Source organism: Ovis aries, chromosome 5 (genome assembly GCF_016772045.2).
Source record: "Ovis aries strain OAR_USU_Benz2616 breed Rambouillet chromosome 5, ARS-UI_Ramb_v3.0, whole genome shotgun sequence".
NCBI classification, from domain to species: Eukaryota; Metazoa; Chordata; class Mammalia; order Artiodactyla; family Bovidae; genus Ovis; species Ovis aries.
This window is the reverse complement of record NC_056058.1, coordinates 10,012,500-10,029,433: the sequence shown is the minus strand read 5'-3', so window position 1 is coordinate 10,029,433 and position 16,934 is coordinate 10,012,500. Positions and strand designations below refer to the sequence as shown.

General features: G+C 56.6%; 1 protein-coding gene and 1 long non-coding RNA gene across 5 annotated transcripts in view; one reads left to right on the top strand and one right to left on the bottom strand.

Moving 5' to 3' along the window:
* Positions 1-16,934, bottom strand: part of RFX1 (regulatory factor X1) — a 33,230-nt gene that overhangs the window by 16,000 nt on the left and 296 nt on the right. For 2 of the 4 annotated variants that reach the window (XM_042249823.2, XM_042249824.2), the window contains exons 1-4: positions 9,026-10,431; positions 1,656-1,765; positions 1,325-1,408; positions 219-326 (exon numbers count right to left, since the gene is read on the bottom strand). In XM_042249823.2, coding sequence (XP_042105757.1) covers positions 219-326; positions 1,325-1,408; positions 1,656-1,765; positions 9,026-9,758 — 1,035 coding nt within the window. In that variant the 5' untranslated portion in view covers positions 9,759-10,431. Of the gene's footprint in view, positions 1-218; positions 327-1,324; positions 1,409-1,655; positions 1,766-9,025; positions 10,432-16,934 lie in introns of those variants that run through there. The other 2 variants (XM_042249825.2, XM_042249827.1) reach the window with 2 other exon arrangements.
* LOC121819596 (uncharacterized) lies at positions 10,486-16,574 on the top strand. The gene is made up of 2 exons (XR_006059835.2): positions 10,486-10,972; positions 11,074-16,574. It is a non-coding gene; the product is annotated as an uncharacterized LOC121819596 (long non-coding RNA).

The window sequence follows — 16,934 nt, the reverse complement described above, 5'->3', positions numbered from 1 at the left end:
GCTTCCTGGGATGCAGGGCCCAGAGCTGGAACTTTGAGATCCATTCTGGCCCAGGAGAGAAGGTGCCTCCTCCTGGGGCCAAACTCAGCCCAGAGCCAGCAGAGCAGAGTCTAGCGGCCGAGCCCCCCTCACCCAGGCTCAACGGGGACTTCACAGGAGGGAGTCCTCACTCCTTTGGGGACGGGGCGGGGAGGATGGCTGAAGGGGCCACCACCTACCTCAGGGGGTGAGTGCACTTGCTGGGTGCCGTGCACCGTCAGGGAGACCTGGCCACCCTTGCCGCCCGGGGCTGTGCTCTGCACTACCAGACGCTGCGTGGGGAGAGCCTGGAACGAAAAGGGAGAAGGACCATAGTTCACTGACACTGATCTGTGTGCATGTAGTTTTTTTTTTTTTGCCCTCCTCGAGGCATGTGGGATCGAGTTCCCTGCATTAGATGTGCAGAGTCTTAACCACTGGACCACCAAGGAAATCCCCTGGCCTGTGTGTTTTTAATGTACACCTGTGCTGTGCCAGGGGCTTCCCTGGTGGCTCAGTGGCAAAGAACCCACCTGCCAATGCAGGAGATGTGGGTTCGTTCAATCCCTGGGTCGGGAAGATCCCCTGGAGAAGGAAATGGCAATGCACTATTCTTGCCTGAGAAATCCCATGGACAGAGGAGCCTAGTGGGCTACAGTCCACGGGGTCACAAAAGAGTAGGACACGACTGAGTGACTCAACAACGTGCTGAGCCAGGTGCTGTCCTAGTGCTGCCTGCCTGCCGGCTCCCGGAATCGCCCAGACAGTCCCAACGCATGGTGGCTCCCGCATTTCACAGAGGGTGACAGCGAGGCTTGGGACAGCAGAAGCACTTGCCCAAGGTCCTGGAGCCCATACTCAGCAGAGCTGAAGTTTTTTTCCCAGGGAGCCTGGTTCCATGGGCCTCAAAATGCGCTCCCACCCTGGAGACTGGGCAGGACTTTGTCCCAGTCCGTGCCAGACCCCAGCAGCTGTTGTGCGGCCTTGCAGCCCACAGATCACCGTGCACTTGCTCCCGGTGCTGGGCTCTTGGTTCCTAACTGGCTTTGGGTTCTCTGCTCTGGAACATCAGGGTTGGACCCACCAGCCGCGTTCCTGTCAATCCTCAGGTCTCTCTGTTAAGATGACTCCTGCACCTCCTTCTTGCCCCATGGGCCCTGACTGACACGGCCTCACCGGCCACCCCAGGGTAGGCCCCAAATCCTCGAGGCTGGTGCGGGCAGATCCGAGCAGGCTACGGGGGTTGGTTCTACACCCTGGGGAGGCTCTGAGAGCGGGGCGTGGGGGCCAGAGGTGGGGAGCTTACCTGCTGGGGCACCGGGATGTTGGTGAGCTGGAGGGGTGACACGTGGCCCGGCTTGGCCTGCACACTTGTCTGGACCAGTAGCCGCTGTGGGGAAAGGAGGAAAGACCTGAACCGGGCTGGTTTCTCCAGGGAGGCCTGGCTGGGGTGGGGGAAAGGCAGGGTGGAGGGGTAGTGATTTTTTTTTTAGCAGTGAGCATCTTGATAAGAACAGGTGAGCAGATGGTTCCAGCAGCAGGACTGCGGGGTGGGGGGAAGCAAGGTCGCTACGGCCATAGCCTCACTGCCCGCATGGTGTGCTCTCTGTCCACCCCGGGGGCAGGGCGTGTCCTACCTGCTGGGTGCCCTGCACCTGCTGAACCACCTGAGTGGGGACTCCGGTCTGGCTAGCCGTGGAGCCCGGGCTGGCCTCTGACACAGTCTCGCTGGCCCGCATGGCACCCTCTGTAGGGAAAGGTCACCAGGTCAGCTCTGCCTGCTGCCTCCAATCCCACCCTGAGCCTGAGGCCGTCGAGATGGATGCTGCTGCCTGAAGCCAGCTCCAGATGAGGCTAGGCCTCTCCAGGAATCCTGCCTGGCCCCTGGCCAGCCCCAAGACTGCCCATTGGAGTGGGCTGTGGGCCACAAGGACCTATAATCCTTAACACCCATTAGCAGCCGCACCCCCTCCCTTAATTGTCCTGAAGTCAGTGTCCAGAAGGGTTGACTGACAAGCCAAGATGCAGTGGAGGCTTGGGGAGATGAACTCCTTTGCCCAGCAGGCAGGACTGTGGACCATCACCGACCCCATCAACCCCACCTCCCAGGGGTTCCACAGCCCTGGAAAGCATCAGGACCACCTGCCTTGAGGTGACCCCTGGCTTCCCAGGAACAGAAGCTGGTCAGAGGAGTGACCCCAGAAAGTTTCACCGGCCTGCTGTCAAACACCCCCTCCTCCCTTGCCACTGTCAGAGCCTCCCTGTCCTTGGTGGGGGTGGGGCGCGGGAGGGGGGCGGGAGAGGGGCTGGGCGGGCAGGTACTCACGCTGACAGGCAGCCGAGAAGAGGCAGTCATAGAACATGGTGCCCCCCTCCCGCCCCCAGCCCCTGCCCGTCTGTCCCCAGGAGCTGCCCGGCACTCCTTGATCCTTGCCCACCTCTCCAGGAACAGCAGGGTGCGCGGGTGGCTTTATACCTGCAGCCTTGGGGAGCTAATCCCCCCAGCGCTCCTGGCAGTCCTCTTGGGATAAACATACTTCCCTGCCAGCCTGAGTGGGGCCTTTGAGGGGCTGGGGCTATGCTCTGGGGTCAAGAGGGAGGCTGGTACCCAGAGATGCTATCAGGAAGGTGCAGGTTGGGTTTCATGCACATCTTGCTAAGTGATTAGCAGGGGAGCTGAGGGGGAGGGGCATGGGGAGAGTGTCCCCAGAGGCACTGGTTGGGAGACCCTCATCCCAGCTGGGACACCAGCCACCCCACCCTCTTTGTCGCCTGGTTACGCCCAGCAGTTTCAGAGGTGGGGTGGGGCTGGGACCAGAGTCACAGGCCAGGCCTAGGCTGAGGCCCCAAAGGCAGGGGAATGCAGACTCAGGCATGTGGGTAAAGAGGCATGTGTCTGAGCCGGGGGCTTATGGGGGACACAAAAGGCTCGGAGCATCCTTTTGGGTCTCAGCCTCTAAAGTGGGGAGCTAGGCTTCGGCTGTTGCAGGGAGATATGGAGAAGGCACTGGCTAGAACAGAAAGGTGGCACGCAAGTAGAAGCAAAGACCTCAGGGGCCAAGTCTGAAGCAGAACACATGGCTGTGTGTACGCTAGGTGTGGGCCAGATGTGGGGTAGGCCCTGGGACAACTCTGCACCTCATTCCAGGAGACACTGATTCCTCTGTTTTGCTGCAATCATCCCTTGCAACAACTCAGGCTTCCCTGTCATCATCAAAGAGGAGGCCCTCACTGAGCCGGCCCGTGGGGAGAAACCCGAGAAAGCACCCAGTCCCGTGGGGGCCCCCGCACGCCTGGGTGTCCATGGCCTCAGGGTCAGTGCCTGACCCAGGAGGCCCGTGGCAGGCTCAGCCTGGCTCAGGGTGGGAAGCGAGCTGGGGGCTTCTCCCACCCCCTCCAACGCCCTGGTACTCTGATGAAAAGGGCAAGGTTGGGTCCTTGAGTGGGGACCTGGAGCAGCTGGGGGCCTGGGGGCTTGCTGGGATCCAGCATCACCTGGGACAAGGAAGCTCCGGGAGGCAGTCTTGCCCATCTCCTGCCTCAGGGGTGGCCCTCAAGGCTGGAACCACCATCCTGGCCAGGCTGCAGCACAAGGATGAGCAGGTGAGATTCTACAGTCTACTCTTTAGACGAGGGGCTTCCTGTGGCCAAGGTGGGACCCCTGCCACAGTGTCTTGCCCTGGCTCTGTGTGTGCACGTGTGTGCCTGGGGCATCAGCATCTGTCTGCAAGTTCCACTTTGCACATACACACAGGCCAGAGAGGGCCCTGCCATCTCAAATCTCTAGCCAGGAAGCGGCAGCTGATTTCCTGTGCCTCGATCTGATGAGCGTGTCTTCCTCCCTGGCCCCTGCACTAACTTCCTCACTGAGACCTACTCTGGCCTCACAGGTCACTTTGAGCTGCTTGGGAGAGGACGGAGGGAAGCCTGAGAGGCTGGACTCCAAGACGGGAACCAGGTCACCACGGACCACAGATGGGGCCGTCTGTTCCTCTTCCTCCTGATCCTTTGCTCCCGTTCTGCCAATGATTTCAGTCAAAGGCTCACTGGGAGGGGAGCCTGTGGATTCCTGATGCCCCCAGGGCCCTGGGTCCCTTGTCTGTCCCAACCTCAGTTTCCCCATCTATGCTTGGGGACACTGATAAACACCTTCCGGGTCCTTCTTCTTGATGCAAGTCTTGGACTTCCAGTGGCTCCAAGTGAGACAGAAGCAGGGAAGAGAGGCTGGACATGATCCCTTCTTCAGTCCAGCCCTACCCCCTTCCACCGGCTTGGTCTCATCTTTCTAGGGATGGCCGGCAGGACTCACAAGGTCTTCCTTCCACTTGGGTTTCGGGTGATAGCCTGGTGGCCTCTGAGGACGGGGACTTACGGATCTAGAGGATTGTTCCTAAGCTGGAAATTTGAGCTTCCTTCCCATCACCTCCAAAGTCACCTTAGGGCAGAGCTCCCGAGGACTGGGCGAGAGGAGCTGCTTCTAGGGCGGCGGCGCTCCTGGCTGGCTTCCAGTCTGAGCTCCAGGTCTGGCTCCGGGGCCCCGCCCTGCCTCCTGCCTGCAACTCCCTGGGTCCCTGCTCAGCTCACATTGCTTCTGGCTCGGAGGAGCCCCAGACACCTTGCTGCAGCCTTTGCTGGTGTTAGTTACACTCCCACCTCCACCCCCAGGACCGGCTCACGTGGCCTAGAGGCCACCCTTAGATAAAAGGGACTCTAAGGCTTACAAAGGAACCCTCAGAAATCACTGCCAGGGGTGGGGGAGGGGTCAGCGAAGCCGCAGGAGTCCTCATAGAACAAATCGAGAAAGCAATGCCTGGTAACTATTCCCGGGCACAGGCCTGCTGCTGGCAGAACCAGGAGCAGAAGGGACAGGCAGTTCCCCAGGACCACTGTGAAAGATAATGAAGCCACTGCCTGAGCAAAGAAGAGATTCACACCCACAACCGGTCACGTCAACACCGCAACCCATCCACACTGAGTGCCCCACGGCACAGTGGGGGCCAGGAGGGGGGTAACGAAGGCTTTGACCAGTAGGTACCAGGGCCTCCCTGAGGGTGGGAGAGGGGGGTGCTGGGAGGAGCTGGAAAAGACAAGGGAAGAGAGGAGATGGGCTGGGACTTGGGGAATGCTGGGGTCTGCAGTCGTGCGTCCATTCCAGACCCTTGTTCTGGGGACCCCAGACACAGCAAGCAGCAAAAGCCAGCACTCAGGAGGTCCAAGGCCAATAAGATGCCGTGGGGGCTATGGAAAGTCCTCTAGCGGCGACAGGCAACCCCTCCTGCCTGCTCTCGGCTGTGCAGAGGCCCTGAGATGGGATGGGAGCGCTGAGCTGGGTCAGGTCAGCATTCATGAGGGATGAGCCACCAGAGGGTCTGGGGTGGGCAAGCTCCAGGCAGAGGGCAACGAGAGTGCCAAGGCCCAGAGATGAATTGAGCCTGGAAGGTTTGCAGAGCCACAGGAAGGCCAGTGGGGCTGAAGCAGGAATGTGGGGGGGAAGGCTGATACCAGGTGGGGCTGGGTGGCCAGCAGGCCTGGATGGCCAGAGTCAGGAGGCTGGACACTTGTCAGTAGTGGCGCAGGGAGTATGGAGCTGGTCTCTATTACAGGGATCCAGATCTCCTAGGGGCAAGAAAGGCCAGGCCAGGCTTTCTCAGAGAGTGCCCCCAGGGCCACCTGCTTTAGAATAATCCAGGTTGAGCTGGGACATGATGGAATCGAATCAACAGTTATCAAGAGGCTCTCTCTGGTTGCTGTTGGGGAGGACTGTGAAGGGTCTGAACAGAGGCTAGAGCCGGGAGGTGGGAGAGGTGGTGGGTTCTGGTTGGGCTTAGGATGTGGAGCCAAGACAGCTTGCTTGCTCAAGGATGGGTAAGACAGAGGACCTCCCTGGTGGTCCAGTGGTTACGACTCTGCACTCCCACTGCAGGGGCGGCATGGTTTTGATCCCTGGTTGGGGAACTAGGATCCTGCATGCCACGCCATGTGGCCAGGAAAAAAAAAAGTATGGGTAAGACAGGAGTCAAGGCTGACCCAGGCCTGGGGTGGGGGGAGAGAGAGGGTGATATTTGCTAGGACAAGGAAGTCTCTAAGGAGGCCAGATTTGAAGAAGGAAAGAAATTCCAGACTGCCATCAGGCCATGCTGGTTTGAGAGGTCTGTGGAACCGCGTGGATGGGTCACAGGTGGCGAGGACTCAGGGCCGAGTCCCTGGGTCCTGACCTCAACGTGGGCATTGTCGTACAGAGGTGGCATAAGAGGCTGAGGGACAGGACAAGGCCCTGGAGCAGAGAGGAGGCCTCAGCTGATGAGGTCGTGGTGCACAAGGTCAGGGACATGAGGAGGAAGGAGCAAGGGGGAACTGAGATGGGGAGGCAGAGAGGTGGGCAGAGACCAGAGCGGAGGGCATCTCTGGGGGGGCAGGGGGGGAGGGGGAGAAACTGTCACGTGCTGCCCAGAGGCCAAGGAAGAGGAGAACAGAGGGTGACCATTGGATTGACAAGATGGGCCATGGGTGATCCTGCCTGGGACTCTGGGGTTAAGGAGACAGAGCTCCGAGTGAAGAGGCAGAGACTAAGCAAGGGAGGATGAATTCTCTGAGGAATTCTGACTTAAAGGGAGGGCTTCCCAGGTGGCTCAGTAGTAAAGAATCTGCCTGCCAATGCCGGAGATGCAGAAGTCACGAGTTCGATCGCTGGGTTGGGAAGATCCCTTGGAGAAGGAAAGGGCAACCCACTTCCGTATTCTTCCCTGGAGAATGCCATGGACAGAGGAGCCTGGTGGGCTATAAGTCCACGGGGTCGTAAAGAGTCAGACATGAGTTAGTAACTAAACGACAACTAGGGGAAGAAAATGGGACGACAGCGGTAGGAGGTGCAGGGCCTGGGGGCCCTGGGGGCCCTGGTTAAAATGGGAGTTGCTGTATTTTTACAAGCAGGTAGAAAAGATCTACCAGAGAGGGACTAAGTGATGAGGCTGGGACGGCAGAAGTCCTGGAGGGGCAGCCTGGAACTGCCATGGGGCCACTTCACCCTTCCGGCAGCAGGAAAGCAGAGCTGGTGGGTGCAGATGGACCCTGGGGGCTGGGAGGCTGGGTGGGTGGGAGATGGGGTCCTTCTTGTCACATGATGATGCCTTGTCCGCAGGGAGGTCGGGAGCAGGGTTGGGGGTTAAGAACACGGAATGAGAGGGAGGTGCTAGAGGTGAGGGCGCAGCCAGGGGCCTGGGTTTTTCGGAGTGGGCACGATGCTGGTGAGGATACTGGGCAGCGCTGAGAACCCCCTGGAGATGTGGCCTGGAGACCCTGGCCACATCCTGGGCCTGGCCTTGCTCTGTACTCAGCTGACTCTCACATGCCAGCCCTCCTCCACACCAGTCTGTGTTGCAAAGAGTCACTGTCCCGAGCCCGCCCCCCCCGTGCCCCCCACCCTCCCTGGGACCCTGACACTGCCGGGAGCCTCCAGGACACTGCCAGGGCCCAGCTGCTTCCATCATGGTCCCACGAGGCCGTGTCAGTTGCCACCAGTTTTGACTCTTCATTGTCCTAGGGTGAAGTTAATTGACCTGCACCTTCCACAGCCTTCCAGAATGCCCTTAGGATCCCCACCACTTCCTTTTCCACTGCGGAAAGACCTGGGCTAGCCTCCCCTCTACACAGGGAACATCAGAAACCACTGAAGACGCCCAGTCCTGTCCTGAGAGCCGCCTGTGGTTTTTTTTTGGCCGCACCATGCAGCGTGTGGGATGTTAGGATCTTAGTTCCTCAACTAAGGATGGAAGCTGTGTTCCCTGTAGAAGCGCAGAGTCCTAACCACTGGGCAGCCAGGGAAGTCCATCTGAGCTCCACCTTCTCCCTCAGGGGAGGGACCACCTGTCCTGACTCTGCTTCTGCTTCCCTCTGCTCAGCCTGCCCCCATTCTAGAGGAAGCGGGCGCAGGGAAGATGCTCTGAGGCAGGAACCATGGGTGCTATGGCCCAAGCTTCCTGGTCATTTGCTCCACAGCCTCAGGGGGGCGGCTGCAGTGACAAACAGGATCCCCTGGCCACATCACACACTCACGAACTCACCCAACCAAGAGCCCTGCTTGGCCCAAGTCTTGTCAAAAATGAAACGGAAGGGAGGGGGAGCAACCCCTCCAGACCTCCCAGTGGACCTCCCTGAACTGCAGCTGGGACCACCTCACAGGCAGCCCCTGAGCTCAAAACTGTTACTTTTTGTTTTTTAAACTTTTGACTGTGTTGGGTCTTGGTTGTATCGGCTGTGCAGGCTCCAGAGCGCTCAGGCTTAGCTGCCCTGCTACCTGTGGGATTTTAGTTCCCCGACCAGGGCTCGAACCCGGGTCCTCTGTGTTGTAAGGTGGATTCTTAACCACTGGACCACCAGGGAAGTCACTCAAAGTTGTTACAGTCCCTTTATGGATGACGGCTGAATGCTCCCCTTCCAGTTCCAGCAGGCGTTTGCAAACTAACTCCACTGCCCAAGTCTTTCATTGAGTGACATCTTACTTGAGGACAGAGACAGAACCAGCTCAAAGAGCTACCCTGGCGGGGAGGATTTTGGGGGGTACAGAGTCCTCCCTGCTTGGTCTGACTACTTCTTCCCCAGAAAGTGAAAAAAGTCAAAGTGTTAGTCGCTCAGTCGTGTCTGACTCTTTTGCGACCCCATGGACTGTAGCCCGCCAGGCTCCTCTGTCCATGGGGTTCTCTAGGCAAGAAGACTGGAGTGGGTGGCCATGCTCTCCTCAGGTCTTCCGACCCAGGGATCAAACCCGGGTCTCCCACACTGCAGATAGATCGCTTACTGTCTTGAGCCACCAGGGAAGCCTTCCCCAGAGATGTCCCGCAAATCCCACCTGTGAACCTGAGACAGTTAAAAACTGCCCTCCAGGTGATCGGCACAATAAGTGATGACGGGAGGGCTCCGGGATGCCCCCACATCCAGAAGGCTAGGCTCCCCCAAACTCCTGCTGGAGTTGTTCACAGGGTGTCCTGGCTCCGAGCACGCGTCCACTTACCGGAGACGGTGACCACGATGTACTGCTGGGACGCCGGGGACGGGGTGGGTGCGCCGGCCGGTTGCGAGGGCGTGGGGGCAGCCGGGAGCTCTGTCACATACGGCTTCTGGCTGCCCGGTGGCTGTGCCTGGGGCTGCGGATTCTGCAGCTCGGTGACATACTGGGGCTGGGGGGTGGCGGCGGTGGCGGGGGGCTGGGGGGGCTGGGGTGCCGCAGAGGGCGGCGGTGGCGGCTGGGCTTGTGGCGGAGCCTGTGGTGGCTGGGATGGTTGCGGGGCCGCCTGTAACTCAGTAACGTACGCCTGTGTTGCCATGCCAACAGTGGGGAAAATGATAATAAATAAGGCTTTTTTTTTTTTTTTGCTTGCTTGGGAAGAAGGAGGGAGGGGGGAGAGAGAAGAGGAGGGAGAAAAAGAAGGAAAAACAAGAATTAATCTACAGGCAGAGGAAACCAGGGACAGCTCCTGGCTCCCCAGAGACACGTTTGGGTTCATCAGCAGCTTAATTACATCCCAAGGCTGGTGGCAAGATCTAACCAACCCGTCGCTGCATGGCAACTGAGGATGGACCAGGGCTGGTCTGCGCCTCTTCCACTCACCCTGACCCAGGATTCCTGCCTTCTTCCTTCGCAGGCTCCAGCGCCTGGGGGACCCCTGGGCTGGGAGACCTCCGACTTTTGCCCAGAAACAAATAATGCAGTTCTCCCGAGGGTGCCTGCAGACACTGCCCTGCATACTTTCTTTACAATTAACTTTAATTTTTTAATTTTTTGGGCATGGCTGGATGACATGTGGGATCTTAGTTCCCCGACCAGGGATCAAACCCCTACTCCAGGCAGTGGAAGCACATAGAATCTAGTCTCTGCATTACTTAATTTAAAACTCTGCAACAATCGCGTCCGTGCTTGAGACTCAGAAAGGTTAAGGAGCTTGCCCCAGCCCACCAAGCAAGGAAGAGGTGGGACTGAGTCTGAACCCTGGGCTCTCTGAGCACTGGACTACTGGGCTAACTGCTGGGAAGGAAGGCCGTGGGGAAAGCTGTCTCCCAGCCAGCCTCTTCCAGTCCCCTCCTTGTCTGCCATCTGGGCTTGGATTCTTGGCTGAGTGTCATCCCCCGAGGGGGGGTGGGCGGCGGAATGCCAGACACGGGGAAGGTGTTTTGAGTCCAAAAAGCCCCCTGAGCTGCTTGTGGCCATAGAAACGAGGGCATTTGTAGGTGGCGACGCCAGATGTGAGCTCCTCCCTGAACAGTGGCCTTCTGGGGCCTGGGGCGACTGGGCTAGGAGCAGGCCCTGGCCACAGAGCAGGCCTGGAAGGCCCCGCTGACCTCAGAACGGGGCCCCCTGAGCATGCACAGGCAGCTTTCCTGGCTGCGAGCCGTCCGCCGTGCAGCTCAGGCGCTGGGTGTGAGGCAAGGACTGTGGGTGAGGCGCTGCGTCCGGGCTAAGCCCCGCCCCTCGCTAAGCCCTGCCCCTGCAGGGAGTGGGCCGCCGGTCGCCCGGCTCCTTCACTAAGGAGCTTCTAGGGACAGTGGAACAAATGCACGAGTGGTTAGGAGAAGCTCCACCCCTCACAGTTACGTGGTCCCTGGTGGCCCTAGAAGAATCTCAGTGTAAGAGCTTTGCCTGTGGGGTCGCGGTGACCTGTGGCCTTCAGCAGCATGGCACTGCAGGGCTGAGCCAGAGGCTCTTCTGCGTTAATCCTCGAGCACCTGTGTGCCACAGCCAGCCAGCTGCAGGGCGACTAAAAGAGATTTTTCAAGGGGAAGAGAAAAACAACTGCTACTTGGTGATCAGAAACCCCAGGTGATCACTGTGATTACCTCCTCACAGCAGGCTGGCAAGGGAGGAGCCACTGCGCCCATTTCACCCATGAACAAAACAAGGCTCAGGAGTGACCCGCGCACAGGCCTGCGGCAGCAACCAGCGAGGAAAGGGATTTGAAGCCAGGTCTCTCTGACCCCCAGATATGTGCTGTTAGCCCACAGCCCTACTCAGGGAGCCAGGCCCAGGGCTCACAGTCAGTAGATGGCATCTTTCCTGTTTTTCAGATGGAGACACCTAAGGCCCACCCACAGAGGCAATGCCACCTACCCAAGGCTCTGGTTGGAGCAGCAGAACTCGGGCGGGGAGCCCACCAGAGCAGCCCGAGTGAGACCACAGGCCAGGCAGCACCGTGGTGCCTGTGTCCTTCACACCTCCCTGTATCTCGCTCTCTGGGGATCTGGACTCTGCCCCTGGATGCCAAACCCAAGAAGAATCCAGGTCAGCAGGGGGCAAGGCAGGTGAGTCACAAACCCTGGATGGGCCTGTGCACAACTTGAAGTTGACTACCTCCCCGCTGTGTGACTTGTGGGGAGGGTGCCCCTCCCTGGGCCTCCACTGCCCCATCTGTGCAATGGGAGGGTAGCAGGCCTACAGTGCAAGGCTGCTGCAGAGCTCCGTCTGATGGTGCGGGCAGTGTTTGGCCAAGCTCCTGGTGCAGCCTGAGCACTTAAGGAATGGCTCTGGTTCCCCTCATTGCCCAGGGCCCTTGAACAAGGCTCTAAACAAGACTATAAGCCTCCAGGCCCTGCCTCCCTGCTTTGGGCTGCTAAGTACAAAGGAAACAAGGGTTGCTGTCTGCACTCGGGTGGGCTTGCTGGGCTTGGGGTATGCCAGGCTCCGGTGGCTGGTGTGAACAGAGCTGGCAGAGCCCTGAGGCCACCCTCCCTGCCAAGCCTGGTCATTACAGAGATAGGGACGGCAACAAGGGCCCTGGTCCAGGTCTGAGGGAGTGGTTCTGGGTTTGCTCACTGGGCAGGATGGAAAGGTGGCCTGCCAGGGACTCAGGTAGCAGGGAGAACTTGCTCACCTGGAGAGGGAGAGGCTACTGCCTGCGAAGCACACAGGGAAAACACCTTGCACCAGCCCCTGCCCTCCCCAAACTCCTTCCTGCCAGCATTAGAGCGGCCCGCCTCCTCAGACCTCCTTGCATTACTGGGTCCAAACCCTGGTCCAGATTGGACGCTCGAGTCACTGCTGCTGATCAGCGCCTGTCTACCAGTATCAGACACACTTCCACTTGAACCCTGGCCTGTCTCTTAGTTCATGAACATATAACTGATTTTCCTCTGGGCCTCAGTTTCCCCATCTTTCGCGTGGGGATGATAACACCTGATTCACAGGGCTGTTGCAAAGATCCAATGTGATCAGCAGAGCACCAAATAAGCACTGAGAAGTGGAAGTTGCTATTATCATTAGTCACTCAACAAGCATCCATGGGGTTGGAGGGGAAAGGAGAGAGACACAATCCTCAAGCTCTTGGAAACAGGCACCAAGCGGAGATTCTGACTCTGGTGTTCATCAGCCTCACCTGGGGAGTCAGCTAAATGCAGGTTCCTAGGCCCACTGACAGAGTCTGGGATGACCCTGGAGTCTGCTGTTTGAGCTAGTCGACTGGATAATTCTGGGGCAGGTTGTACTGCGGGCACTGAGAAGCCCTGGCCCGGACTTTCCTAGCCTTAGGAGAGTGGCCCCTTGTGGCCCCCTCCCACCACAAAAGGGCTTTAAAACCTCTGCACTTGCTGGTGCTTTCTCCCCCTCAAGGTGCAAACCCTGCAGGCCTCCTTGTTTCCGCTCAAGGACAGGGGGAGGTGGCATTGACACAACTGAGCTCAAAATGGGGAAGGGGAGATGGATAAAACAGCTAAGCCAGCTTCTCTATTGGAGACCTTCTCAGCATTGGCATTGTAGTCTCCAGGAAGAATGATACTGAATGCCAAATTTCCCATAATTATTTCACCAGGGAACCTCCCTTTTTTTTTTTTTTCCAGTTGTGGAAGGCTAGGTTAAGCAGAGTTTGGGAGGGTGTTCCCTGGAGAGGAATAAGTCACAAATATCTATACAGGATGAGATGTGTTCCCCATCTATTTGAGCATGACTCAGCAAATCTGTTCCTTAGCAATGAAACTGCCAAAAAATGCACCAATGGCTGCACCTATCTTCAAAGCCAAGACCTGTTTTTGGAGAATGTTTGAATCCATTCTTTAGGACATGGGCTGGCATATTTCTGTGAAGGGCCAGCCAGAAGTCAAGATTTTTGACTCCAAGGACAGACAAGTCTATTCCAGTGACTCAGCTCTGCCACTGGAGTGTGAAAGGGGCCGTAGTCAATATGTAAACAAGCAGGTGCGTGGCTGTGTGACAATAAAAGTTTATTACTAGACACTGAGATTTGAATTTTACGTAATTTTCACATATCACGATATATTATTCATGTCACAAAATGTCCTTAAAAATGTAAAAACATTCTCAGATCACAGGCCGTAAAAAACAGGTAAAGGTTTAGCTGTACATCTTGGACAAGGCCCTCCCAAGGAAATGAAAGAAAACCTCACTTTCACCTGTAGACTGGCTTCAAAAACGAACTTCTGGGGGAATGGGGAAATTAAATATAACAGTGTGAGTTTCCCTCATCCTCTGTATCCAGTTTGGTGGTGGTTTTTTTTTTTTGGTGGTGTGTGTGTGTTGGGGGGGGAGGTGTTTTTATTTGTTCGTTTGCCACACCACGTGGCTTGTGGGATCTTAGTTCCCTAGCCAGGGGTTGAACCTGGGCCCCAGCCGCGAAAGCACAGAGTCCTAACCACTAGACATGTATTTATTTATTTAGCTGTGCAGGTCTTAGCTGCAGCACACAGGATTGACAGCATGTGGGACCTAGTTCCCTGACCAGAGATCAAATCTGGGCTCCCTGCATTGGGAGCACAGACTCGGCCACTGGACCAGCAAAGAAGTCCCACCAGTTAGTTTTTAAGACTTATCAATAACTCCTCCAGAACAGATCCTAAGGCTAGGCTTTTCCCTCCATCTTTATCAATATCATGCTAGTATTGATGGTTACCATCATCTCTTGCCTGGACCCACTCATCACTGGCTCCTGGCTTCACTCTTGCCTTTTTAAGTCTTTGAAATACAAACCCTATTGTGTCACTCCTCTGTTGAAAAGGTTCCAATGTTCTCCATAACAGAGAATAAAAACCAGAGCCCCTTCCATGACCTACAGGGCCTCATGGGATCTGGCCCCTTCCAGGCCCCTTTCTCGCTCTGAATGTTCTAGCCACAATATCACTCCTTCCCAAATGCTCCAGGCCTTCCCCTGCCTCAGGACTTTTGCCCCAGCTCTTCCATCTACTGGCATGCTCTCCTCATCTCCGCCTACTGGCTCCTTATCACTCATGTCTCAGCTCATAGGTCACCTTGTCAGGTCTCAAGCACCCCTTTTACAAGCCCTCTGGAGCACATACTCCTGTTTCATTTTTTTCTTGGCCCTGTATCCTGTTTGGTTATTTTCTTCTTCCCTCCACAACCAGAAAGGTAAGGGTGCCCATCACTCTATTCCCAGCTACGAGAACACTGACAAGCACACAGCTGGGACTCCGCTCCACTTTCACTGCCAAATAAGTGTCCACAATGCTGGGAACAACACCCTGCTAGTGATGTCAAAGACGGCTGAAATCTACCGACTGGTGAGAGAGGCTTGCGGAAAAGTTACTGCCTCCTGCAGCTGTGCTACAGGGGCAGGTGATGCCTCCGAATCCAGAACAGGCCCCTTAGGCCAGGAAGACTGTGCACCAAGCAGTTGCTCTCTGGAGGCGGTGTCCCTGGCAGGTGGAGGAGTGGGGAAGAGTCCTGTCTGGCCCAACCCTTGTCTTCAGCCCCAAGATGCTGGAGCGTGTGGCAGGAGGGGAGGGTGAGCCACTTAACTCCAGGGACACCTTTCCCAGGTCCCCACTTTTCCATGAAACCCAGTGCCCCAGCTTATCCAGCTGCTTCCCAGAAGGCTGAGTCTGAGCCTGGGCCCAGGGATAAACTTTCTCTCTGGGTCTTCTCCTAAGGCTGGAGAAGGGTCTTAGGAGAGTGACACCTTCCCACTAGAAACTGGAGTCCTAGGACCCGGCTTCCCAGGATCCCTGTCATCGGCCCACATGGACGAGCAAGTGAGTCAAGCTTTAAACCCACTAGGCTGTCACCCGATTTGAGATGATAAAAATAAATGCGAGTGGTATAATTCCAAGGGCTGAGCAGGAAGTGACAATCGTCATAATAACAGTAGCAGTCAACAAAGTCTGAGCAATTACTATGTATCTGATGCTCAACATGTATTCTTTTATGGGATCCACAGTACCGTAACATGAGATTAAAGTTGTGACCGATGATCACTGCCCCTTGTTTAGATGGGAGGAAACTAAGGGCCAGAGATGTTAACTTACTTGCCCAGGAGCACACAGCTAGAGAGCAGTTGATTGTTTCAAACAAGCAACCAAAGCCAGTATTCCCTTCTGGAGTCTAATAACTGCTCTGGGCTTGGGCCTTTCAAATGCCAAAGATATGGGGGATGGGGTAGGGAAGGGGGGGTCACAGAGAGTGGAAGAAGCAGTCAATGAGACTAGATCATCAGTAACACCACTTTCTGCCTCAGAATTTGCCTTTCTAACAGGTGCTGATGATTGACAACGTGGTTATTTCTAGATCTTTACTGAAAAATTAAATCTCTCCCTTTCTTAAATTTCAAGAGGTTCTGACCTGGGAAAAGTCCCTGGAGAAGTGACATCCCTTCTCCCAGCCTTATCTCAAACTTCTGGGGGAAAGCTTTAGGAGAACCTGGAACATCTCTTCTTGAAGTTTGATTGATTTTAAAAGAAAACGGCTGCAGTCTGCTGTCAGCCCTGCTGATGCCAAGCTCCAAAGCAAAATGGAGAATAAGCACAGTGGACTTGGCTTGGCTGGCTATTTTAAAAAATCTTCCTCAAGCTGGCAGATCTTGTTGCCCAGCAAAACAGTCACTCAGATTCTCCTCTAACAAAGTAGAGCACTTCCCCTTGTCTCTGACCTCAGTGTCCCCGCTCCCTCCCCACGTGGCTCTGGAGGCTGGTACCTCTTCAGTGACATGTGATCCAGCTGACACCAACTTGATTGACACAAAAACATGTGTCTGACCAAGAGAAGCTGCTTCAGAAACTTCCTCAGGAGCCATTTACTCCCCATGCCCAGAGAGGAAGCCCAGGATAGGCAGAAAAACTAGGAATGGCCCAATCTCCAGGAATAAGCCCCCTGTCCAGGGATAACAGGAAGGAGATCTTAGAGCTGCCCACAGAGAAGCAATCAAGTTTCGGTTCCTCTAACTCAGCCACCCAAGATCATGTCTCTCAGCCAAAGCCTTTGCTCTCTGCTAACCAAATCATCCAGACTAAAGTCATATCCCTAGCCCACAGCTTCAAAAACTCTCCACCCTCACCTCCTCTCAAAGAAAAGGTAGATTTAGGAGGGAACAGCAACGTTGACATCAAGACCAACAGTTAATCTATAAAACACTTTCAGAAACAGTAGATAGGAGTAAAAACTTCAAGGATGAAACGAGAAATTTCTGAAAGGAATTAGGAGGCCTGAAATGCAAAAAAAGAGGAGAGACGGCAATGACTGAACCCACTTTACAGGATGGAAAACTGAGGCCTAGGTATGGTAGGCACTGAGTACTGGCAGGTTCTAAAGTGACGAGGAACAGGTGGCCTCCATAGCTTCAGGGAGCAGCAAGGCCTAAGCGCAGCTGCCCCACCCCGTTCCCGGGGCACCGGCCGGCCCCCAACCACACCTTACGGCCTGGCCCCGCCCATCCACCTAGATCCCGCCTCGCCCCTCCCTCACTCCCATTGGCCCAACCCTCCAAGTCCCGCCCCCTTGTACCTCCCGACATATAAAAGCCCCCCGCCCGGGCCGGCCGACCTCCACTCGCCGCCGGCTTGCGAACGCCCGCCCCTCGCGGGGGCCGGGCCGCGGGGCCCGGGGGCGGGTGGTGTCGCCCCAGCCGGGCCCCAGCCCCCCTCCCCCACGGCCCCGACGGTCGCCGCCGCCATTTTGACCGCCCGCCCCTTCC